The sequence below is a fragment of the Haplochromis burtoni genome, unplaced genomic scaffold, assembly GCF_018398535.1.
Source record: "Haplochromis burtoni strain Fernald_Lab_line unplaced genomic scaffold, NCSU_Asbu1 Contig_595, whole genome shotgun sequence".
Classification (NCBI taxonomy): Eukaryota; Metazoa; Chordata; class Actinopteri; order Cichliformes; family Cichlidae; genus Haplochromis; species Haplochromis burtoni.
Genome location: NW_024582956.1, coordinates 61,921 through 87,807, shown reverse-complemented (window position 1 = coordinate 87,807; position 25,887 = coordinate 61,921). Strand labels below are relative to the sequence as shown.

Below are 25,887 nucleotides of genomic sequence, written 5' to 3'. Positions count from 1 at the left end.
CAGCTTTAATGTGAAGGAGTGCACCGATTTTGGTCTTTTTAACTGAAATTTCACAAGTTTTACAGTTTTTCCCACAGATAAAAACCCACTGCCATCCATACTACACCAAATTCTCTGTGAATTAATTAAAATTGTTTAATATTTTACGATAAATTGTATATTTTAAATCATATTTTATTATAAATATATTTATTTATAGTCTGAGCAATGGACTACCAGAATCTTTTGTGTAACTCTACACATTTATCGTGATTTTCACTGGTCCAGCCCACTGCACATCAAAGTGGGCTGTGTGTGTCCCACCATATTAATGACTTTAACATCCCTGCAATAAGTTTTTATGATTAGTAAAAGTGTAACTACGATTTTTTCCTGTGTGACGTCTTTGATTCCAATTGAAATAAATGAGAATATTATGTGATACATTTTTTAAGTTTTGTGAGGTTTGGCATGAAAATCATTCAAAAACAGTAAATTAATTTGTTTCTTTGTTTTTAATTCCTGCCTGTAGTGCAGGGAGACATTTACAGTGAACTATAAGGGGAACATATAAAGTGATTATTAGTGTAGAAACAGATTTTTAAGCGGAATATGATGTAGGAGCAGTCTGCGTTGTGACTGGCCGGTTGGTCGTGTACGAAGGTCTGGTGGTCTCTGGGTTTCTCGACCCTCCCTCTCTTCACATCTTGTTTTTGTGGAGCTCTCTCTCTCACACACATTGTTGCTGAGTTCCTCTCAGGTCATCAGATTAATATCTGCCTGCTGTTCTTCAGAACAGGTGCAGTGAAGTCACATTTCCACTCAGATAAAAAGAAACTGCAGGCGGGGAGAAATCACTGCAGCGATGCAGCTTTAACAAATATGAATAAGCTCCAGCTTATCTCCTCTCCACGCATATTAAATCAGGTGACTTGTGTTTTTTGGATTGTTGCTTAATCTCAGTGAAGAATGAGCTTCCACAGATAACGCCCGAACTGAGGAGAAGTCGCCGTGTTAAGAATGAGAAGTATGCGAAGGCTGAAAAGAATGAACTTTGGGGTTTACAACAGAGCGATACGGCGATGCGGGAGGTCCTGCCATGCCTCTGTCATGATCACCTGCTTCACTTGGTGGGAACAAAAGAGCTTTTGGTTGTTCTTTTCAGCCCAAATTTAATTACTTGTAATTTTACTTCCAAGAATCAAACATGCAGCAGGAACAAAGTGTAGAAACAAGTCAAGTGAAATCAGATTTGCTGGTTTGGTGACTTCAGTCGTAACCTGACACTTTGATTAACTCGATTAACAAAATAAGAATGAAGATTAAAGTGTGAGGGAGGCTGTCATCACCGTGCTGCTTACATCTTCTAATGTGTGGTGCAACAGAAGATCACACACAGTTCAAACTACAAAAGGGAACACATAAACCCATTTACCCCTGAAAAACAGTCAAATTCCAGTCTGCTTATCCATGTCAGGGTCGTGGGGGGCTGGAACCTATACCCGGCTGAGACACTGCAGACAGGCTGTCGCTGGGCCAGACAACCATTCACACTTACGGTCAGCTTGGAGTCACCGGTGAACCTTACCCCATCTGTGTGATTGGAGGTGGAGCAGCTGGAGAGTTTACAGAGAAAAGCCCCAGACTGGATCAGAATCAGTAAAACTAAATGATGACTGTGTGATGAACGTCCACTTAGAGTCTATTATTAACTTTCTTCTTCTTTTGCTGTGGGAATCACCACGGCAGATCATCTGCCTCCTTCTGACCTGACCCATAGCATGCTCCTCTTTTTCTACCTTCATGAATCTTCTCTCTGTTCTTCATCTTTTCCTCCTGCAGGCAGCTCCATCTCCAGCGTGTTTAGTCCAGTGTATCCACCCTCCCTCCTCAGCACATGTCCAAATCATCTCAGCCTCTAACTTTGCTCGATCTGAGGTGGCGGACTTATTTCTAATCCTGCTCGCTCCCAGTGAACATCTGAACATCTCCAGCTGTTTCACATCACCGTTAACTCTGGACGTTTCTGATCCAATATGGAAATGTCATTTTTAATAATCCACATGTTTGATTTCTCAATGATTTTGCACCTATGCATTAAGATACAATTCATTATTGAAATGCATATTATTCTGTATAACTTTGTCCTTGAGTTATTTAAAATAATACATTTTAATGCTAAACAACTTGAAATAATACTGAAGTAAAAAAATGTACCAAATGATTTCTTGTCTAATATTCTGATTGCCTGTGGGTCTCCACTCTCCTCCACCTTGGTCTTAGTCCCGTTTGTGCTGCTCTATTGGGAATAAAATGCTGGAAATATCACTGGTGTGTGACATGTAACACAGAATAATATTTTCACAAGATTTTAGATTTATAGAACAAACGGGCCTTGTTCTATTTGATTATTTGACAACAGGTTTTATTGTTTTGACTTTTCTACACTCAGATATTTCTTTTGTCCATCACTCAGCAGAGCAGCGCCTCTGCTGACACTTTGATAACTTGAACTGTAATTCTTCCTGTGGGTTTAATATATTATGATTAACATTCACACACATCCAGTGAGAGACTGACACCCAGACAGTTTGTCACAGAATATTGGGTTCAAAAAAATTTGGGAAGCACACATCTCTCAACTCACATCCATCCATGAGATAAACACATCCTCCCCTTCACTGTGATCCTTTTCATTTTTGAATCATATTGAAGGTTTTACTGCCACAGAGACCCTGAACACATCATACAGGACACACAGTGTTTCTCTGGTGGCTGCAAAACTCAGTCATAACTCACAGTGTGTTTGCTCACACTCAGCACTCATTTGCACTTCAAAACCAGGAACACTGATAAAGTGATGTTTAATGTTCAGTGTCCTTCGTAGACTCTGTGGTGAAAGTCTCTTTATCGGCCTGTGGGCAGCTGCAGCTGATCTTCTTTAAATGATCACATGAAAATATTCAGATGTGATGAAAGCTCAGGTTTTATCTGTTCTTATTTTGGATGGTTGCCTTTATTACCTAAGAAATGTATAAAAAAACAAAATTTCCTTAAACTCACATATGCAAGGATCTAGTGATTTATTTTTATTAATGTCAAGACTTCTTCCTGCCAGCGTGTTTTCATCATACTGCTGATCCACTGAGATCAACACAGCTGTACATCCAAGTCTGTGCTTCAGTTTTGGTGTTGAAACGTCTCTTTTTTTATTAGTCTGTCACTAATTAGCAGGTAAGCAGATTAACAGATGTGATCACATCTGGCTCCAAAATGAGGCTGAGGTCGAACTGCTTACGTGGAAGCTTCAACAGAGAGACATCAGTGACATCAGGGGGCGTCAGCCATTCTTTTTTTTCCATTTCATCTCCTGTTTCCTGTTCACACTTGTCTAAAGCTATTAAAGGCTTTTAAAATATACAATTTCTGTCAAAGAACTTTGTGCTGAAGCCTCGATTAGAAATCACAGATATGAAAAGTGTCGCGTTAGTTTCAGTCACGTGACCGAGGAACCTGTTTTCTTTCGTGTGCACTCGTACCCATGTAAACATAAGATTTTGCTTTCTTACTGAGCTTGAAGAAAACACTTTAATTTTAATGTGCAGAGCAGATGGAAGGAAGGTAATTATGATGTCACACCTGTCTCCAGTTCAGCTATTTGTACACTTTGATTTCTGTGATTCCAAACGAACTAACTCTGCATGAAGAGGTGAAAATTGGCTCTGGTGAACTCCTGATGGATGGTCTCCAACAGGATGTCATCGTCTTGTCCTCCACCCATCCCTCCTTCTCTCTTCCCTCCTCCGGCTGTCATTCGGGCCGACGGGGGCGGCTGGAGCTCAGGCGTGTAGGTGAAACTGTAGGAGGTGCGGTAAATCAGTCCATCCAGTCGGACGAGAGACAGAGGGACGGTGATGACGCGCCGCAGACAGCGCCAGCCGTCGCTGAAAACCGAAACATCGGGAACGACGCAGAGCAGAGATTTGGGAGACCTGAGAGGAAAAACAAGGACATGAAAGTCAGAGCTGTGGTCTGGAAAATAAATGAGAAGACAAACTTCGAAAGTTGCTGACTGCTGTAAAGATGTAAGGAGCAGGACGTCACTGGAAGCACCAAATGATCTGATCAAATATAAAACAGATAAAGTGAAGACCTTTAAAGAGTTTTTAAAGACATTAAACTTAAAATGTAACTTATCTGTATGAACTGTGTTGTAGAAAGAAGCAAAAAGAAAAATAAATACAGTAAAAGGTATAAAAATGTGACAGAAAAAGAAAAGAAAAAATGCAAATGTGGCATTTTTCTATAGCTAATACTTCTTCAGTTTCTCCTTTCTGAGAATTTGAATGAAGCTGTTTAAGTTAATGAGTATAAACTAAACATAAACGTGTGGCTGGTACGAGGTCTGAGCAGACAGCAGACACTGTGAATGCCCTTTTATAAAATATTTTATTTGAACCTATATTGCGCCTCTGGTTGGCCTGGCAGGGAGGGATCATGTTCCTAATTGGCTCCAGCTTCTTGCACAAACAGCACATTGTGGACGGCTGTTCTTCACACACGCTGCTGCAGAGCCTCGCGGTGAGCCGCTCTCACTGTGACCCTGACTTACGATGCCTCAGCACTTCAGGTGTGGGATCTGAGGTGGATCCTGACGTCAGAGGCCTGTTTTACTTCGGTTTGCGTCACGTGAGATTCTGTGAGAGCACGGCTGGATGTCAAGTTTCTGTGATGCCCGTCTGTAAATTACAGACGCCCACATAAGAGTTAGAGGGAGGATTGTTCCCTGTGAGCCAAGCTGAGTTCCTCCTACTGATGTTTGGTTATAACATAAACCTCTTTATACATCGCTCTGGTCCAGGCTTGGCTCCGACTATCAGGGCGGATGAATACGCCCTGATAGTTGCTGAAAAAAAAAATGCCCATCATATTTTCCCAGAGTCCTGAATTTTATCCTTGAAAAAAATATGGTGCATTTTTCTATTTTCAACAAAAACAAATGTTTTAGAAAATCCTCAACAAACTGCGAAAAGTCCCTCTGAGAAGCTCCGCCCCCTGCAGGGGCCATATAAATTTAACAGGTTAAGTTTTTAGGTAAAAGGCGCCTGTGACACTATTTTCCAGCTTTATATTTCGATCCTGCTGAAGCAGCTTTCCATGATTCAAAGCTGAAAACGACTCGTGATTGTTCGCTCACTTGTACATGGTCTCTGCTTCGCCGTTGCCGAACCAGACTTTCAGATGAGGAGTGAAGTTTTCTCCGTGAATTTCCAGCATGGCGACGTGCCCTCCACCGTTCACCTGCAGGAAGAAAAAAGGAACTCTGGATCTCCTTTTTTGACTGAGTGGTTTGCTCCATTTCTAGCTAACAGCACATTTAGGTTTTTATAAAAATATTATAAAACACATGAGAACCACACAATGTGAAGGTTTGTCTTGGCACTTCACCTCTAACCCAGTGACAACAGGAAATGGGCTAACTGGTGTCGTGATACAAGCTAGACCCTGATTGAAGGTGAACTCTACGACTTCCACCCCGATGATGGTCCAACAGGACCCGTCATTCAGCACCACTTTGCTGGGATCTCTGACGCTGAACGGGGCCTGAAGGGAAGAAAAAGATGGAGGAGATGGTTAAAAGGAAGAAACATGTCAACAGGACAAACGTGAAGGTGTCAGCTGGAAGAAATAAACACAGGCAGGTGGAGGACGAATCGAAAACAAAGGCTGGGAAAGAGAAGAGAACCTGGTACTGTATGATGGCGTCGTTGGTTAGACACAGATAGGCGTGAGGGTTGTCTCTGAACTGAAAGGCGCACTTATGGAGCTGAGAAACGGGCTCGTCCACGTCTAAGATGGCGTGCTGCTTGTTGACCTTTCGGATCACCTGAAGATGAAGAACTTTAGCTTAGAATCCATTTATGAATAACTAAAATATTTCCCCAATAATAACAACTTAACTGTAAGAAAAAACGGTGCTATCAGGCATGATTTGGAGGCTCACTGTTTATCTGTTCTAGCAGCTCTTTGAGGCGAATGTGAAATGCAGTTCACATTTGTTTTAGTTGGAGCCAGTTCGCCTGTTTATGTGTGTAAATAAAAATGCATTGAAATCATTTAATTATAAGTCACTGAATTTACAAATAGGTTAAAAACTTTGGTTTATTACAAATGCTAAATACACTGAAACTCAGTGTGCTGATAGAAGAAAAAACAAAGGAAAGGAGAGTTTTTAAATATAGATAAAATTAAGTTTAAATGATGCTTTTGTTTGGATTTTGCAGGTGGAGAGTTTGCTGTCAGGACACTGCAGCTGTGGGAGGATCACGGCTCGAGGCGGTGCGTCTGATTGTGCTTATGGACAGTTTCTAGAAATAAAAGGGCTTAATCATCACTTTACAAAGATTTTAACATATTCACACATCCTACTGTGGTCTTATATAACTGTATATTACCCAGGTATGATTGCTGAGGGTAATAAAAACATAAATCTGTCTAATACATCTACAATAACAGTTTGTTTTAGATCTGTTGAAGAAGAAATACCACGGGCTTCTAAAAACCATCCAAATATATCATCTCACAGATGTACAGTCAGAGATCAGGAGAGTAAAATAAACAGTGAGCAGCTGTCTGAGATAACACAACCAGCAGAAACTGAGCGATTCGGGTTTTAAAAGATGTACAAACATCATCCAGGTGTATCTGTGGAGGTTGGACACTGAATTAACTGTGGTGTTTTCTGGCGCTGAGTCCAAACCTCGGTATTAAGACACTTAAATGTACCCTAAACTGCACCACACACACAATCTGAAAGTCTTTGTTCTCGTGCTGCTGAGCGTTTTGTCTTCACCTCTCCGGTCGCTGAACGCCGACCACGACCACCACAGTCCAACGCCAGCTTTCTCTGTCTTTAAACAAACAGGCTGCAATAGGCCTCAACTACAAAAACATATAGAGGTGTGTTGTGCGGGTATACCCTCACCAATAACCAGCAGGCCAGCAGCTCAGGGTGTTATGACAGCAGTTTAGGAAGTACAGAGAAAGGGTGTGCTCAGCGAAATGTGACGGACGGCAGTGCAGACGTTTGTCTAAGAACGGCTCAAACTGGAAGGATATCTGTGGGATTAGCAGCTTATGTAACACCTGCACAGACACACATCTGGAAGTCATTCAGTATTGAGCAGCGATTATACCTTAACTGATTTTATGGTCAAATAATTAGTGCAGAGCGCACCCATTTCCAGCTATAGATGGTTATAAAGAGCTTCTTTTGTTGATAAGATATTGAAAAGTCAACATTGATTAATCCAACTTACTTCCAGGAATCTGGTGTCTCGCTAACAAACACTTCAGCAGTGTGTCTTCTTTGGGATTTAAAGATTCTTAGTAAACTAGCAGGATTTTCCCAAATCTCGTGGTTATTGTTTTAATATCCTGAGATGAGCTCAGAGAATTTCAGTCAAGACTTCTGAATTTACAGGGTTGTTTAATCTCAGTGGTCGATTGTTTCATGTATATCAGCCAAACTAGAAACTAGATTTAGGAACATAAACTGTGGCTAATCTGGAAAACACTCCATGTTTCCACCAGAAAAAACTATTTACTGCCCCAAATTTGGAACTAATGACACCTGTGGCTGTGGGAGGGGCTATTCCTAGAAATTTCCTAATGTTTTACAGACGCACACCTGAGATCCAGTCTGACACAATTTTCTTTTCACAGAAAAAAATAAATAAAATCATTTGATTCTCCGTTTTGTAGAAATGTGGCATGGTTAGAAAAAAGGTATTAAAAGGTATCTGGTATTTCTATCATGTTTTGATTTTTATTATGAGGTTTGTTTCCATCATCTCACTGTGTCGTCCTCTGCAGCTGTTTAACGGCACTGACTACAGCAGAGGTTTTTAAAGCTTTGGCTGAGTGCAGATAAAATTCGCTGGAATACCAGTGAGGGCACATATGGTGGACAATACAAGGTATGCACTATTCACATGCGCTGTGTGTGTGTGTGTGTGTGTGTGTGTGTGTGTGTGTGTGTGTGTGTGTGTGTGTGTGTGTGTGTGTTACCATGGGTGGCAGAGCTGCTCCAGACTCGGTGCACACTAGCTGGACCACACAGCCGTAACAGATGAAGCCTTCGCTCAGCACAAAGCCTCCTTGCTCAGCACACTGGTCATCCACTACACACGCACACACACAAACACACACACAACTATGCATGAATATTCATATTCCTTCCCCTGCAGCACACACACACACACACTGACGGTTAATTTCTGCACATTTTCAGCTTTATTACATTTTTTCCTTGCATGACTTTTCTGCTAACAGAGGACAAACAGAGCGTCGGTGTGCGTGATCGAAGAGAGGACCAAGTGCTGATGGATGAATGACTGAGGTTTGGGTTTTGGTGGTGGGAGGTCCGTGCACACAGGGCACTGTGTTAAATAAATAACCTCACAGATCTTTAAATGGACTCTTCTAGACTTTACTGAGGAAAACCGCTCGCACAGTGACTGTATTTATGCAGGATGGCTGCAGGGCGAGAAGACACGTCTGCTGACTGGAGGATACACGTTTGACACCATCACAGACAAATCAGAGCCTGTTTTCATAGATGTATTTGATTTCTCACACACAGGACACCGCACGGATCCTTCCACATGCTGTGTTCCTACTTCTCTGTTTGGTTTAGGTGAGGATGCTGGAAGAATAAAGCATCCAAAAGACACCATGAGGACCACGGGTGTAGGTTCTGTTTGGGGACACCAGCAGACACACTTCCTGCCTATTGAATTTGTATACAACAATTTCTACCTTATGTGCATCGATTTATAGAAGAGAAATGGGCAACACAACCCAGTAAGAGCTCTAAGCTGTTCTGTGTTGCTCAACATAATTATTCTCCACATTGTTCATTCAATGCACTCATTTTACTGAGTGTGACTAAAAACAAGAAGCTCAGGCAGTATAACTGCGCTAACATCCTTCATATTACAGTTTGAGGGTAAACGGCAGTTTTATGGGATGTCTGTGTTCTACATCTATGTTTTTCAGTTAAAGTCAAACAGTTACAGTAAATCATAAAGTGAAAACATTATGACCTTCCCTGTATCCAAAGCATGTGTTTGTGTGTGAATACAAAGCTTTGAATCTACTGTACTGTTTGCACACAAGCCGTGACACACGCTGACACGGACGCACACACTTACCCATGGTGATGGTGAAGGCCGTCCAGTGTCTGGCGCTCGCTATGAAAGCTCCTCTGTCCACCGAGAGGTAACGAGTGCTGACGGTCTGAGAGCGTAAACGGTTAAACAAAGCCACCCTGGAGCAGGATGAGATACACACTGCAGACACACACACACACACACACACACACACACACACACACACACACACACACAGTTAGTGGGATTTAAAGGATGTTTGTGTGGGACAGTCTGAAATTTAACCATTTTGAAAATAAGAAATAAACACAAACAAGCTCTGGTGGCTTGGTGACAGTCATGTGATGGAAAATGATTTTAATCAAACATTTTATTTTATGTTTTTTAATATCCTGGTGAGTAAATACATTTAGCATAAATAAATCTCTGAGCATCATGTTTCCTGTGAGGCTTTTACTAAATGAGAGCTGTTGAAATGATAGACAATTGTCTCAGTGTGTGATGAAGGACAAGTGATGAGCATTTAGTGCAGGTCCACATAAAGTGAGTCCACTGGGAACCTGTGAGGCACAAACATGCACACATGTGTGTTTCCATCACACGTGTGCTCAGGCTTCACAGCAGCTCAGCACTGTGGCATCACAGCAAGAGGATTCCTGATTTGGTCCTTCAGTGAGGAGGTTGCATGTTCTCCCTGCGTCTCTGCATGTTCTGGTTTTCAGGTTAACTCCTGTCAGCACAGGCTGAACTAAGTCACACGACACCAGAGACCACTGAGACCATCTGTGTTAGTCATTCTGTTTGTCCTTCCCTGATCTCATCTCAGGATAATAAAACAACAGCGATAATAATTTACCGAGAATCTGTGTTTAAACTCAAATCAAGTCAATCCGTGCGCACCACACAGTGTCATCCCAGGATGAATGCAGGGAATCCTGAATCTATGTGAGGACCTTCCATGACTCCCACCCTAACATTAACCATCAAACTTAAAGGCTTCTTCATTGTTTCCATCTTAATGTCTGCAACGATTCACATGATGCAAACGTCATCAAACAGGCCAAAACACAGAGACAGTTAAATCAACACATTTCCACCTTTTGTTTCTGAATGAAATCATTTTCCATGATTTTACTCAATTTCAGTTTCCTTTGATTCATTTTCAGTTTACTTTGGCTCTTTGCTTTTTGTTGTTTTTGCTCATTTGTGTTTTTCTTTTTTTTACTGTATTTGTCACCAAGGAGACCAAAATAGTAAAAATCATACTAATGTCTAGTTGCTAAAGAAATGACAACAGACCTCCAAAGCAAAACAAACACAAATATCCATCTCAGGTGATGTGAGACCTTTTCAAATGTTCATTTCTGCCACTTATCCTCAGTTTAAAAATAAATGGAAATCCCTGATTTGTTGGATTAAAAGTGGAATAAACCCACGATCAGCGTTCTTCATGGACTGTCTCTTCTGGGAGGGTTTGGAGATGACTTTGATCATCCGGCTCTGGAACGAACCCACTTCCTGTCTGTTGCCCAAGAAGAGGCGCAGCAGCAAGCAGAAATGCTTCCTCTTGTCCTGATCAGAGATGAACAGCGTCTTGGCGCAAGCGAACATCTGCTGACGAGACACACAGACAGCATGAGTGTGAGACTTATTACACTTCACATAATCAGACGCAGAGGAGGAAAACTCTTCAGGAATGTTGTTTTTCATAAATAACTAATTGAAATAAACTTTTTCTGGTTATTTTTTTCTGATTTTCTCAGCATTTGACGCTCGGCTGAAGGTTGTACAGCAATAAAGACAAAGCACGTCTGTTTCTCCATCAGTCAGTAAATAAGCGAAAGGTTTGCAGCCGTGCAGTTTTTCTGTCAGACGCGACTGTTTGTTGAGTCAACAATGGCCTGAAATAAAAGGTTTAATGCTCGTGGCCGAGTAAACACACGCAGAGCTCCAACACAACAGTTCATACATCATCAGTCACTTATCTGCTCACTTTCAGACAACCGGCCTGAATGAAACTTATTCTAAGGACTGTTTTTACTCTTGTCACAGTAAATATACATGTCATGTATCATATGTCGTAAAAAAAATTGTAGACTTTGCCTTTAATATGAGGTAGTTACAAAAAACCCCACAAAGCAAAACAACAGTATACGACGTGTACAGCTCGCAGTGAAAACACCGGTCGGTTGTTTAACGAGTGTAACAAACGATGTTTATGACAGCGACGTTAATAACTGTGTGTAAAACCGCAGAACTCTCAACAAAGCCGAGGTTTCATCACTGCTGCTTCTTTTCAGCCAAACCAACGTGGTGACAAAGAAACTTCAGATGTGTGCTTATGGTTGTGAAAGGACCCATTTTAAATCAGTTCGTGACTATTTTCCTTCCTAAAACTGTACAGAGTCGTTTTGGTGCCTAAAACTAACCAAACAGCCGCTGAAAACACGAAAAGGATGAAATAAAAAGAAAGAATTTCTGAAACACATCAGACAACAACAACAGCTCCCTGTGTTATGTGTTTGATCCTGACCTCCACTCTGTATCTTGTGGCAGATGAAAACTTGAAGTGTTGTGTTTCTGATTTCTGCTTGTGCTGGTCACTAATCATGTCTGGCAGTTTTTTATGCACTTCACCTGTTTGGTGAGGCACTCTGGATATTTGGGGCTAAACGTCACATATTCCTGTGTGCGGATTATGGAAATGAGAGCCAGAAGTGCAGAATGCAGGAAGCAGATTTCATTTAAAAAGTAAACGGCCTGTATTTGTATAGCGCTTTACTCGTCCCTAAGGACCCCAAAGCGCTTTACATATCCAGTCATCCACCCATTCACACACACACTGGTGATGGCAGCTACATTGTAGCCACAGCCACCCTGGGGCGCACTGACAGAGGCGAGGCTGCCGGACACAGGCGCCACCGGGCCCTCTGACCACCACCAGTAGGCAACGGGTGAAGTGTCTTGCCCAAGGACACAACGACCGAGACTGTCCAAGCCGGGCTCGAACCGGCAACCTTCCGATTACAAGATGAACTGCCAACTCTTGAGCCACGATCGCCCCGTTAAAAGTGAGTTTTTAGTGCTGATATTCAGCTCGATCCAAACTTAGAGAAACTCAGAATGTCGTTTGGCTTTCTGAGCGTTACAGATGATCACAGTGTTGCTCTGTGATGCTTTCACTCCAACACTCTTATTCCACTGAGGGGCAACCAAAGACACTCAGTGTACTTCTATTAAAAAAGGATTTTACATTAACTTGATGTGTGGAGCTGTCAGGTATATTCTGATTTTTTACACTCTATTATCACGTTTTAGAGCCGTCATGTTACCAAACTTCACTTCCCAAAATCTAAATTTTAGTTAGATTTCACAGTAATGATCATTTGAGACATGTAAGACTGGAATGGTAACGGCAACAATTTTGGTCTAATTACTCTGTAACTTTGCATAATTAATTAAACTTTTGCGTATGGGTATCACTGACTTTGTATTAATATTTCAGTTTAATCATCAGCATCATTATAGCATCTCTGATCAGTTATGTCTGAAAATAATAAATTAATAAATTCTGCAAATCTTCAGAAAACTGTTCAGGACAAAGACGTGGATGGATGCAGATGGCTCGCTGGTGCCACCTCCGCCCCCATCAGTGAACACCTGGAGATGAATTGAGACGATAACTAACGGGACAAAGGGGGAGCGTAAATCCCAGAAAATTAGTGTCTGTGTCACAAAAGGAATTTTCTGACCAGGAACGACTGTCAACATAAACAGAGGTTTGCTCACGGCCACCAGAGAGCTCTCACCCTGGAGTTTGGCTGTTCATCGAACACCAGTTTGAATGCGTCTGCCTGTGACTGGCTGGAGCTGTCCAGGCACATGTAACCACACACTCGAAACACAGAGTCGCCATAACCGGCCGCTGGATGGAAAAGACAATGAGAAGGAAAAACAGCAGTGAGCGGAAGAATGTAAGACATTATAAAATTCACTCAAATTTTAATGTAAAGCTGACTATAATCATCTTTATTTACCCTTTAAATGGTCCTGCGTGACTTTCCATCCATGGCCAGTGATGTAAACACAAGGAGGAGGGCAGAAGAATCTGGAGGTGATGCAGAAACAGTCACTGAAACAGCAGATTTTATCCAACTAAACCAGTTAACGTGCTCATGATTTCACTAATCTCTACATTAAGATTTTCTTCTTCTCTTCATTCATCTGTTAAAATCAGGTGAGTCTCGTGTGTATTACAGGTATTACAAAACGTTTCTCTGCCTTAAACATCACGGGCAACAAACTCAGTCTCACTAATGGGAAATACTGTGAAATGTAAATCACATGATTGGACAAAATAAAGCTTTCTTTGATTTATTAAAATGCATGTCCTGCTCAACATAAAGCAAGTTTAATTAGAAGAAACTTGTTTGTTCACAACTCTAACTGTCGTGCATAATAATGGTTAAAGAAGGTGAACGTGCAGCCAGTTCACATCAGCCTTATTCAGCTGCATGAATATGACAGCTCAGGGCAGTTACAGGACACACAGGAGAACAAATTAAATCATGAACAAGAATCTTCAGAAGAATATTGCAGGACAGAATATGACATTAGAAAATCAAATAACAAAGGACTTTTGATCATGCAAACTATCCATAACACACAGCCGGGCTCTCATGAAACTGGCTGCACATAAAAAACTGCAAATAAACTTTGCAGTTTCTCAAAAACTCAAAAGTATCTTCACCTTCCTCTACTTCAAGTCTTTAATCTCATCTTTAATTTTAGTTTTGTGTGCCAGTTGCTAGCTGTAGCTAGAGGTGAAATGACTGGTTTGTTATTAAGTTTCCACCAAATGTCAAATATGTTGCAGATTTCTTATTCATTTCTGTGACTTCATGTCTAAGTAAACAGCATTTCTTTGGGGTTTGCGTCCAAAAGAAATCATCTGTTGTTCTCGAGGAAATCATTTTGTCACTGTTTTATGACACTTTGTGGATCTGTGTAGATATTAAAGTAACTGCCAAATAAACTTGGAAATCTGAGCCTGTCCCTCAGATCAGTCAGATTAATCTGTTTGTTAGAAAAACATTTCTGTGTTGGGTTTATTAAAATGTGTTAATGCTGCAAGTTTATTTGTGTAATATCTTGATGCATGCTCAGTCATCATTGATCAATGAGCTTTGATCAGTGGTAGCTGATCAATGGTCATGACAATTTGCAGGTTAATGATCATAAACTGACCTCACAGCTCATTGTTTATTCATGCGCCTGGTTTCAGTCATTGTGCAAATAAACTGTTTATAAAGTTGGGGAAACCTGCAGTCAGCTGAGACTGAAGAAGTCACCTGGATGAGTGACGAAACGTTTCTCCCACTAAAAACGTTACGCCCAGATGAACAGAATCAACTGTTTTTGGATTATTTGTGTAATCTATTTTATTTCTATAAAATCATCACCACACCTTTTCTCATTGCCGTAGGACTTCTGAGCGACCTTGGCGTGCAGGATGGTGACACTCTGGTCTGCGTGGGCTTCTCGTCCTAGTTCTGCTGATGTTCCCAGTAACTGACAGCCTTGAAACCCTGAGTTCAGTCTCCTGATTGGATGACAAGGATGTTTGTCACAAAGAAACGCAAAAAACAACACATAGTGTGTTTGTGAGGAAAAGCCAAGATTCTGATGGTGCTCAACAGAAAAACTATGCATAAAAGTGTTGATGGAGGTGCAAATGTTTGTGCAAATTTTATGACATAAAATAACTCAGCAGTTGTTAGTTTATCTACAAGTGTGAACATCACTGTAGCACTTCAGGAAAAATCAGGGGTCACAAATATTCATAATACAGGAATGACCAGTGCTCCAAAACATCCTCCATCACCATCATCGTCTGACTTTAAATCAGGCCCGTTTCTAAACTGTGTGATGTCTGCAGCATCTCAGCCCAGTTTGGTGTTTTTCACAGAAACTAAATGTGTGCAACGAGACTCCGTTTCAGGCAGACAGCTCACTGCCATCATAAACGAACACATGGACGTGGTTAAAGTGGTGAAAACCTGCTCGTTCCCTTAAAAAAACAAAGCTGAGTGACACATGAATGAAGCAGACTAGAGTTTTACCACCATGTTATCAAGAAACGAATCCCACTGTAGTTTGAATTACACTTTTTTTCATGTTCCCACAAAGTAGCTTAGACTAAGCACACAATTATCATCAGCAGACACTCCATCCATCTTTAGAAGAGACTCAACAGCAGCAGATATAAATACAGGCAAGCCAAAGATGGGATAACGGTGTTGTTAGAGACTCATTAAAACATGGAACAATTCTTTTTATAGCTGGAAAACATTCTCAGCACAGAAAGAAAAGACAGGAGACGCAGTAATGTCACATTTTCACATATTTAAGTTTCAGATACAGACTCTGGACCAAACGAAAGCAAAAAAATCCTGTCTGATCAGAACTAGTTAACTTACAGGTTACTCGTACAAAAATAGCATGTTAATACACATATGCTGATGCATATACATGCAGTTTATTATTCAATACATGCTACTTTATATGCAGTTTAGATTTACAGTTTAGATCTATGGTTGCTTTTCTTTGGAGTGGCTGTAGCTCAGGTGGCAGAGCAGGTCAGCCACTAATCAGAAGGTCGGTGGTTCGATCCCAGGCTGCATCCTGGCTGCATGCCAAATATCCTTGGGCAAGATACTAACCCCATGTTTGCCTACTGGTGGTGGTCAGAGGGCCCGGTGGCGCCTGGGTCCGGCAGCCTCGCCTCTGTCAGTGCGCCCCAGGGCAGCTGTGGCTACAATGTAGCTTGCTATCGCCAGTGTGTGAATGTGTGTGTGAATGACTGAATGTAGTGTGAAGCGCTTTGGGGTCCTATGGACTAGAAAAGCGCTATACAAATGCAGGCCATTTACCATTGTTGATCACTTGACTTCTGCATTCATGCTTATTTCATTTCTTCTTCTGGCCTCTGGTTTTTTCTTGTTTCATTTTGTTCCACAGAGCATCTTTGCTCATGTCTGGATCCATATTTTTCATTTTTTAGTAGATTTACATGTTCACAGTTCAAAACAGTCAAAAGGATAAAACTTTTAGAGCAGGGTGGACTCCTTGTACATACCATGACCTCACTATTCAAAACTTGGGCCATGTTTAATATGAACACACACCAACGGAGATATATGGATGTGTATGCATGTTTGTTTTTTCTTGCAAATAAAGAGAAACATTATTCAAATATAGGCAGAACTTAAAAGCTATTGTTTAATCACATTATTTGTTTCATGTATTGTTCATTTTCTCCTCTGATTGACATTTAATTTAAAGAAAAAACCCTCAAAGTCTTATTTCCAGTCATTAAATTTTAGATATTTCATGTTTTGACAGCAGGTAAGTGAACAGCAGGTGAGTGAACAGCAGGTGAGCCACTGCCAGAACAAAACTAGACTAAGTGGACAAAAGATTCCTGAAGCACAAATACAGACTTGGGTTTTCTGAATGGACATTTAGTATTTGATATTATGTTTCCACTTGCTGGGTCTTTTGTAATTACAAGACAACAAAGCAGTGCTTTAATCAAATAAAGGCTTTACACTTAGATTTTAATGCTTTTATTAGTCCCACAATTTCCCCTTGTGGGACTAATAAAAGGTATCTTATCTTATCTTTTTCTATTCATTTAATCCTGAGCAGGTTATTTACAACCTTTTTACTTTGTAAAGTGTTCATTACTTCTGTTAACGCGGCCTCCTTCTGTGTGATTAGATTTTAAATGCTGAGCTGAACAGCAGGCAAAAGGCTGAAAGAACAAGCTGACTGACCCCGTGTTGCTCTGCTAACAATAGCGCCTGTCACATTAGCTGTGTTTTCTCCCCGCTGTAGCGATGTAATGAGGAGCCAGACACAGAGTTACGACCCCGGGGCCTGGAGTCTGGAATGCTACTCCTAATGAAGACTATCGACACGAGAGGAGGAGAGGAGGAGAGGAGGAGAGGAGGAGAGGAGGAAGGCAAGGGAATAAGGAAGGACTCAAAAGACAGCTGAATTATGTAAGTGGTTAAAAATCAACCTGCTGCGGTTTCCTGTGGCAGCCACCAAGTTCTCACACAAATTTAAGGTAACAGCAAATACTTTCCATTCACAACTATTATCTGGATATTAAGATATTAACAAAGTGGAGAAACTGAGAGTGACTAAAGTCCCAAACAGAGATGGCACAGTGGATGTTTGAGCTTCACATGCAGACTTTGGACTCTTCAGTACAGAAACACGACTTCAAGCTTTAAGTAGAAAGAAATTCATGTTTGAACAACTCATAAGAAATATTTTCCAATCCTATTATGGCAAACAACAAACTTTAACTCAGTTCTATTACAATAACTCTAACATCACGAAAAATGAAAATAAAAATCATGTATCACTTCTCTTTCTTATGGTTTATATTATTTTTGAAGCCCTTAAACTGTTACTGAGCACAGAAAGCATTTAGCAAATATATTATTTGTGCCCTTAGAAAAGTCACCAAGGTTACAAGTCCGTCTATAATCTTGACCCTGATGATGACACATGTATTCAGACCAGCTGGTCTCCATAAGGGCGAGCGCCTGCTTGGCCAGCTGTACTGAACATCAGATCCTACTAACGCCTCTCTCCACGGGTCAGGGTTCAGACTTGAATGGCTGTGTGTGTCTTCACTAGCTTGTAGTTTAAATTAGACCTTCACATTTTCACAGGTCAAAGGGCAGGCGTCAGGAGCGCAGGGCTCCTGGTATTTCACACCAGGAACACAGAATGAACTGAAGAAGGACGGGGGGAGGGGTGGACAGAAATACACTTGCATCTACATCTTCTGGTCCAGATGTTGTTCTAGCACACAAGTATTTGAAAGTTTATAATCACTACAATTACTGGGTTTGTTAGTATGATGAACTCAACAGGTGTCTGGGCCCTAAAATCCACAAGTGGAAGAAAAGTTTTTTAAATTAGAAGTTTTACAACCTTCAGAGAATTTAGATCCAAGCTGGTGAGGAGCAGGAGGTTGATTAAGAATAAAGTGTATTTCTCGACTGGTTGTGAGTGGCTGCTGGAGTTTCGAGCTTGCAGCTATTGTTTGGTGAAACTGGTCACATAGAAAGGACTGCACCTAAACCCTCTATGTGTGGGTTCGAGCAGATTGCCCAGGTCAGTTGTAGTTTGCATGGAAGTGTCGACTTGTCTGCAAAAACTCAATATTTACACTGTGGGCTGCAGTAAAAAAAAAGGGTGGAAATACCCTATAAAGCAGCTTTCTTTCTGATGACCAGCAGGGGGCGACCATTCTGTTTGCAAAATAAAGTCCAGCTGTTTAGGGGTTTATGTAGAAATGCCCCCTGCAACTCCCAAATAAAAAATGAGAATGAAGCAGAATATGCTTCAGGAAAGACCTCAGCACATCTGGGTTCACAAAACCAAGACAGCAACAGCTTAAATGCACAGCTTTAAAACTGGACCTCAGTAACTAAGCTGCCATGCCAAGTTGGATACATCCATCTTTTATATACAGTCTATGCTCCAGTCTTAAGTTTTAAGTTTTCATAGCTAAAGGCCAGAAAGACAGTAACAACCAATCAGATTATATGTTCAGGTCACATGACTTATTCATAAAACAAATATCCTATCACGTGCAGGATTTTAACACAAATATCATAATTCAAACTGTTTTGGTTCGTCTGCCATGAACAGTTCCTGCCACATGGGACTCGTTTTCTTTGGCCTCAAAACTGTTAATGTAATCACATTACTTTAGTAAAGTGATTAGAGTGAGAAAGCTGAACATTAGAGAGTCACTGATCAGTCACAAATTATCTGTAAAACACTTGATGAACTTTATGAAGCAGAAACATTTGTGCGCTCGTGCGCCGTAGCAGGTCTCACCTCTCCAAAATTCTCCGCGCGCTCAACATTGTTCGGATTTCAAAAGCCGGGGGGCGGGGTCTCTACCTCCCCAAATACTTCTTGGCACTTTTATACCTCCTCACCATCACTGCACCACTTCATTCCAACAGTGAGTAAAACCGAGGGAAGGTCAGCGCGGCAGAAACACGAAGCTGACCTGAAACTTTTTCACGTCCACGCGCTCATTCCTCACCTCCTCTCCGAGACTTTGGGATAAACTCCAGCAAACCGTGACCTCACCTTTCCCGGCCCGGGACGCCCCGCGTGCGTGTGTGTCGGGACTTTTGTCGCAGAAGTCTGAGCACCCGGCTGGTTCTCCGTCTTACCTGTCCCATCCACCCGTCCGTGTTGCATCGTGTCCGGACGGCAGCGTCCCCAGGTGAGTCAGCGGGCTGATTGGGTCCGGGGACAGGGGAGGGGGGTATAACAGAGCGGTGTCTGCCTCGGGGAAGCCAGGTCGGTGCAGCAGTGTTTCTGAGAGGAAACGAAGTGTTAGATTGATTTCACAGTGAAACCGTTCAAAGCAGAGATTAACATGATGAGTCAGATCACAGTGTCGCATCATTTAAACTTCATTTAACCGAGTGAAATAGGAGATGTGTGCAGGACAACGCGGTGCTTTGCAGCCTGCTTCAGGAGCAAAGGTATCCCAAAGCAGAAATCATCGAGTTCATCGTGTAATATGGTCACATGTGATATGTGTGGATGAAAGTTTTAACTGAATTGTCTTAATTTAATATCTGATTAATAATTTCAACCAGTTTTCAAGTAAACCAGTCAAACAGACTGGACTGTAAAATGCAACAGTTCGCTGTTTTTCTTGATTAAAGTAAAAATCTTTAAATTTTAAACTAAAAAAATGGGCTCAGCTTCTGGGAGGAAACTCAAAACTGAGTTATTCTGTGGCATTCAGAGAAAACAGTTAAGTTATTATTCACTGAAATGATCTGTGGATAAATTGTTAATGAAAATAATTGTTAGTCAAATGCCAACACAAGCAGTTTGTGACTTCAAAAAGAGTTTCCAAGGAGGCTTTCAAAATTTAAGGAGCTTGGAAAAGCCTCTGAAAGTTGGATGTTGGATAAGGTCCAGTTTGGACATTATTATCAGTATTGATCATGATAATAATGCACTAATAAAGACAAGTTCTCACTGATGTTATTATGATTTTTGTACGGTTTTAGCTGCAGTAAGTGTTTACATTGAAGTGAAACAAATGATGAGTCAGTGAAATGAAGTGGAAAGATAATTAAAGGTCACTAAAAGCATCACATTTGAAAATAGATGTGAGTGTAAGACGGAGGGAAAGAGGCTTTGGGTTCACACTGGTTGCCTGGAGGTGATGCTTCAGGCAGTCAAAGCCACCATTCAGGGAGAGTCTGCTCGAGCACAGAGACGGGTCAGGGCTCACGTGGTTAAGTCAACACAGTCAGTCAGAGAGAAGCTTAATCATACAGCCATACAGGCAGGTGGACAGACTGGAGGTGACAGAGTCATGATACAGGCGCATGATCAGCGATGCCGTGTCTCTGGGAAACTTTAAACGGGTCAGCGGTGCAGGCGTGACTAAAGAGGGGCTCCTGGGCTATCAATGCAGCCATGGGTACAAATTACTGGGTACAAGGGGTCCACACCTCCTTCTTCTAGGGAAAAAAAAGTGTGTGTCATTATGAATAATAACGCAGTGCTCAGTCTGGAACTCATTCAGCCAATAATTACATGAATAGCTGCAGTTTTTCTTTATTTTTTCTTTTGCCTTTTGCATTTTTGAGAACTACTCAAGTGAATCAAAACAGAAATGCAATGAACTACAAATATATCCAGATATGTTTGTGAAAGAGTGGTAAAACGTTGTTAGTTGACTTTATTTGTTGTGTCAACGGTATTATTCCCTGCATGCGATGCATTTAGAGGACACATACCCTGACAGGCTCTGTACTCCTAATAATCCTGCTGATGATAATCTACCCACCTGAGCCGCAGTCAGGTCTTTATATAACCGGGCTCAGGTCTGTTTATGTTCGCAGGCAGATGATAATAAAAGGCGGTGGAGGAAGTCGGGGTGTAATTCAAAGACAGGCAGGTAGTGAAACTGCTCGCAGTAGCAGACTTAACATCTGGTTCTAATCTAAATCTAACAACAAGAAGTGCTGTGTTCATCTCAATATGGTCTCCAGCTGCCACTCAAACCCTAAACCGCCTACAGAACAACCGCAGCCTCTCCGCCCGTCTCCCTGTATACATCCAAACTGCTCTCTCTGATCTCCAGCTTTTCTACATCCTTTCTTTCCCCTCACGCTCACTCTGGCTCTCTTTATGTTACACAAACATATGACCTCCGTCTCTGTCCGGCTTTCTAATCTCTGAAGCTCAGAGCTGATGTGTTTTCCTCTCAGTGTGAGTCCAGCCTGTCAGTCAAACTTCTGTCCTTTCTGTTTTTCCACATCTTGCTCTTTCACCTGCTGTTTTAATCTCAGTGCTTCCTCTTAACATTGCATATGTTCAGTCATATTCACACTGACAGAACATAAAGTCAGTAGAAAACACTGCCATCCATTGATCTGTCTAAAAAGCAGACCTTTAATGAAAGTCTGTGTAGCAGGAATGGTTTTTACACCCTTTATTTGTTTACTGATTCGCCTCCTCAGATTTATCAAGTTTGTTTTTGTTCCTGTTCTATAAAATATTGCAGTTTTTTCCAAGTTGCTGGTGTGTGTTATATACCAGATGTCTTTGGCAGCTTTACACAACGCCGACAGAGAGACGAGGCTGTTTTTTGATGTGTAGCATTACTGCTGTGAAAGGAAGCAGTTTAGCCCACAGAACACTGATAACCACAGTTTATTAACACAACCGTGGACATTTAAGTTTTATCGTACTGAATGATGCATGCCTAATTCCATATCTGTGCACAGGCCACAGCCTTGAGGCTTCCTTTATTTCTTTATTTTTTGTTTCCAAAGGAGATTATCTTGTTTTTTTCAAGTTATCTGCAGCAAAACAATGTTTTTGTTTGTTAAGCCACTTATCTCTAAATGTTTTTATTTATTTTTTATTTATAAAAGAAAACATAAAAATGTGTTTTTGTATTAACAAGTTGATTACCAAAGAGATATTAGCCAGCAACTTGATATATCTCATCATGGTGTGCAGTGTATGCCTAAAACAAAAACCTGTCTGCTTCAGATGAACAGTGTCTGAAGTCATGTCCTTAAGAAACAGGAAGAGAATCCAGCAAAGACCCAACAGAGAACCTGAGAAAAGCATCTGGATCTTTATTTGATCCATCTGCTATTCAAGCTTCAGCAGAAATGTTATCAGTGGAAAGGCGGCTGAAGCCAATCTGAAGGAAGTGTGCCAGATTATATCAGAACATCTGTTCATAAATCGCTGCACCTACTTCCAATGTTAATGAAATCGAGGTGACTCGAGGTTGTTGCACAGTGCTTTATAATCTGAGGTGTGTATTTGTGACAAGTCGGGAAACAATCTTACAAGTGACCCAATCAGATGTGTAGCCAGTATTTCACCATCATGATGTTTGACCTCAAATCCAGCTGTTTAAATAAGAAATATTTGTGCCTCCAGAAGATTCATTGTTCTCAATTGACAGATAAGGTAAAAATGACATTTTAATAATGTCTGCTCATAAACTGAAAGTAAAATTCAAATCAGTGCAAATTATTCTTCAGAGGAATAACTATCAGATACAGGGATCTATCAGGGCAGCTCAATTTTCTTTCTTTGAAAGTGTTTTCTGGCAGTTGAGCTTGACGTGTCAGGTACTTGTGGCATTTTTCAACAAGCAGGGTTACTGTTGAACTGCTACTCGTTCATAGAGGTTTGACGGAGCTTGAATTTTAGAGTTAGTACAGTTTAGTAACAAACAAAAAGAAACAGAGAATGAAAGGAGACACACAGCGTCCCTTAATAGTCACATTAACAAGAACCGATTCACTTTCACTGTGAGCGCTAACGCTTCAAACCTGTAAATTTAGTCTTTCGTTAGACTTCTGATAAACTGAGACTCAGAAACTTTCTAAACGGATGTCTGAAAGGTAAGATTATCTGTCATCTGTCACCATTTTAATCTCAGGGTCATGACCCCAGGGGGGCGGTGTGGCATCATTATCAGAGGCTGACGTGGACGAGGGTAAATAAGATGTTTTCACATGTCAGGCATTCGTTTATAACAGCTCCACTCAGTTCATGTCACCATTGACTGGTCTTTCAAAACTTCACTTATCAAACTGAACCCTAGTTTCCAGATGTTAAGGTTAATTAAGAGCTGTTATTCTGATTGCTGTGCATTTTATTCATGCAGCTTGCTAACTAGCCTTGCTGGCTTTACCTAGTAGGTTAGTACTTGACCTTCTTGTTTAAATAACAGTGAGAATGTCGGGCTCCCAACATTAAACAGGACAACAACCAACATGCAAACATTAAGGCTTCAAAGTGGAACTCAAAAAACAATGGGTGAAGTGACGGTGGCTTCATCTTTCATATACAGTCTATGCTCGAGTCACACTCGGTGTGGAGGACATGTTCAGCTCAGGTCGAGGTACGTACCCTCTTTATTCTATCACTGTTCAGTTACAGTAGCCAATGTCATGATACGTAGAACACAACTGCATTTCGTTTGTTACATTTTCCTAATATTTCACACTCAACAGAACTACAGAAGTATTCACGCTGTATTCAGGTTTGGCCAGCAGAGGGAGCTGCAGCCACCATAGCACCACCACAAAAGTGCTTTCCAATAAGTTTGTTTTATTTATTTATAGGATTACAAAACAATACTACTAACCTTTCCTGCCATCTTCCCCGACATCCAGTTCATCCATGATGGGCGTGGCCTCTGCTGAATTTAGGATGGGGTGTTCCTCGGGTCCATGGTCACTCTGCTTTTTTAGAAAAAGTTCAGGTTTAACAGAGAAATGTAAGTGACGTAGACCAACAAATGCACACCTAGCAGATAGTCTTAAGGGGGAATAGAACAATGACTTCACTGTCCAGTACTGAGTCCAAGAGCTGTGTAATTCTTTTCAGGCAACTGTTGACTAAACATTAGGTTGGCTTTGTGTTGCAGTGTGATGGTCCACTGAAATCAGATGTTTTTCTGCTGCTGGGTTCACTATCTGTGTAAAAGCCTCAGAAATGCTGACGGGCGACAACATACGTGGCTTTGAAGAACTTACAGGGTCAAAAACAAACCATGAGAACTTCACATCGGCTAAAAAACAGCACGTAATAACATCACGTTATGGTCTTACTGTTAGCTGACCTGAAGTCAGACTGTTGTCCTGCAGCTTTCTGGTTTAGATGCTCCTGTTGTTGTTTGTGTTCTGGCCTAAAGTCAGAAAAAAATCTGTTCTATACATTCAGTTTCTGCCCATCATGACTGCAGCGTAGTTCAAATGTCCACAATCAGTCCAATGATCAGTCAGCACAGAGCAGAGCTTCCACTACACCTTACAGTCACGCTACAGTAAGAGGGGCTCTGGTGTATCTGCGCGTGTTCATGTTTGCACTTCATCCCGGACCTGTTATCAGGCCATGCTGTGTGTGTGTGTGTGTGTGTGTGTGTGTGTGTGTGTGTGTGTGTGTGTGTGGTGTGTGTGTGTGTGTGTGTGTGTGTGTGTGTGTGTGTGTGTGTGGGTGTGTGTGTGTGTGTGTGTGTGGATAAGGAGATAATCACCTGTTACCAAACTGCAGATTTCTCATACACACCTTCCTCTTCAGCAAACACTGCAGGTACTTGCAGGCTGATTTTTTTTCTACATTTATCTAACATCAGGTTTTCATTAATTCATTCAGTTAGCCAAAAATGCAAATAGCTTCATTCTTCGCTCTTTTTTTATGCTTTAACATGTGGGGAAGAAGGTTTTTAGTCAGAAAAAAAACACCAAACATTAAAAACAGTCCTATAAAAACAGTAAACCCCCTCAGGAAGCTCTTTTTAGAAACAAAGGCACAATAATGAGCAATTTTCAAGGTAACATTGCTTCAGTTTATTTGAGGAACATGCAAGTTAGTCATTGAGAAGGGCTGTTATTTACAATCTGTAAATCAGTCCTGCTGGCAGTACAAGATACTGTGTTACCTTCATAACACGAAAACACCCTCTGCTAATGAGTGAGCATTTAGCAGCAGATTTCTAAGGAAACTGAGAACAGAAGAAATCCACAAAACTTTTCATTTTTCAAGCCTTTAGCTTTATGATTCTCCTCTCTCCAGCACATACCTCCACCTCTCCAGGCTCTCCTCCACCTGCTCCCTACTCTCACTACAAATCACAGTGTCATCTGCAAACATCATCATCCACAGAGGGTCCTGCCTGACCTCATCTGTCAGGCCGTCCATCACCACTGCAAATAAAAAGGAGCTCAGAGCAGCTCCCTGACATAATCCTACCCCCACCTTGAAACGTCAACCTTTAGAGAGCGAGTCTTTCATGCAAAGCTTACCATGTACTGACTTCATATTCTCACACAGATTTTAGTGCTATTGATCTTTTAATAAAAATCCCAACTCATTTCCAATTTGTTGACCTACCTTGATTTTAACAGGATGAACAAGCAAATCTGTGTTTTGGGTTTGTAGAAATTCATGTTTACGTGTAAATACCTTCATGTGTGAGCCTGACGTTTCGTGCAGTGTCTCTGTGTTTCACAATCAGCGATAACATCTGCAAAGAACATTAAAGCCTGACAAAAACAAACAACAGGAGTCAACAAGATGCCTGTGCTTTCCATCTGTCAGCAGTCACCGGACCAAAAACACA

At 41.3% G+C, this 25,887-nt stretch overlaps 2 protein-coding genes across 10 annotated transcripts in view; one reads left to right on the top strand and one right to left on the bottom strand.

The window, feature by feature from the left end:
* Nucleotides 1–458: 458 nt before the first annotated feature.
* On the bottom strand, nt 459–24,623 carry rbpjl (recombination signal binding protein for immunoglobulin kappa J region-like). Of its 5 annotated transcripts, none has more exons than XM_014329635.2 (13): nt 24,377–24,623; nt 23,911–24,007; nt 19,430–19,577; nt 14,620–14,754; nt 13,190–13,260; nt 12,962–13,077; nt 10,589–10,766; nt 9,195–9,332; nt 8,050–8,162; nt 5,726–5,866; nt 5,428–5,583; nt 5,177–5,280; nt 459–3,971 (listed from the first exon to the last, which is right to left on the bottom strand). In XM_014329635.2, exons 2-13 carry the CDS (start codon nt 23,945–23,947, stop codon nt 3,671–3,673), a joined length of 1,638 nt encoding a protein of 545 aa, XP_014185121.1. In that variant the 5' UTR covers nt 23,948–24,007; nt 24,377–24,623; the 3' UTR covers nt 459–3,670. The 5 variants fall into 5 exon arrangements, with proteins under 5 accessions (XP_014185121.1, XP_014185120.1, XP_005948517.1 ...); XM_014329634.2 differs by having other exon boundaries at nt 24,388–24,623; XM_005948455.3 differs by having other exon boundaries at nt 23,911–24,004; nt 24,388–24,623.
* The window catches only part of matn4 (matrilin 4), a 29,227-nt gene continuing 22,523 nt past the window's right edge, over nt 19,184–25,887 (top strand). For 3 of the 5 annotated variants that reach the window (XM_042214628.1, XM_014329633.2, XM_005948456.3), the window contains exon 1: nt 19,185–19,482. The gene's annotated coding sequence lies outside the window, so the exon portion shown is untranslated. Of the gene's footprint in view, nt 19,483–23,613; nt 23,665–25,887 lie in introns of all 5 variants that reach the window. The other 2 variants (XM_042214626.1, XM_042214627.1) reach the window with 2 other exon arrangements.

What these genes read in the sequence shown, in the direction of transcription:
- rbpjl (XM_014329635.2), bottom strand. Translation starts at nt 23,947, where the DNA reads ATGGATGAACTGGATGTCGGGGAAGATGGCAGGAAAG. An exon ending in TCCTACGGCAATGAGAAAAG is followed by an intron (nt 13,261 to 14,619) that starts GTGTGGTGATGA and finishes CATCACCTCCAG; the next exon opens with ATTCTTCTGCCCTCCTCCTT. An exon ending in ACGCCATCATACAGTACCAG is followed by an intron (nt 5,584 to 5,725) that starts GTTCTCTTCTCT and finishes TCTTCCCTTCAG; the next exon opens with GCCCCGTTCAGCGTCAGAGA.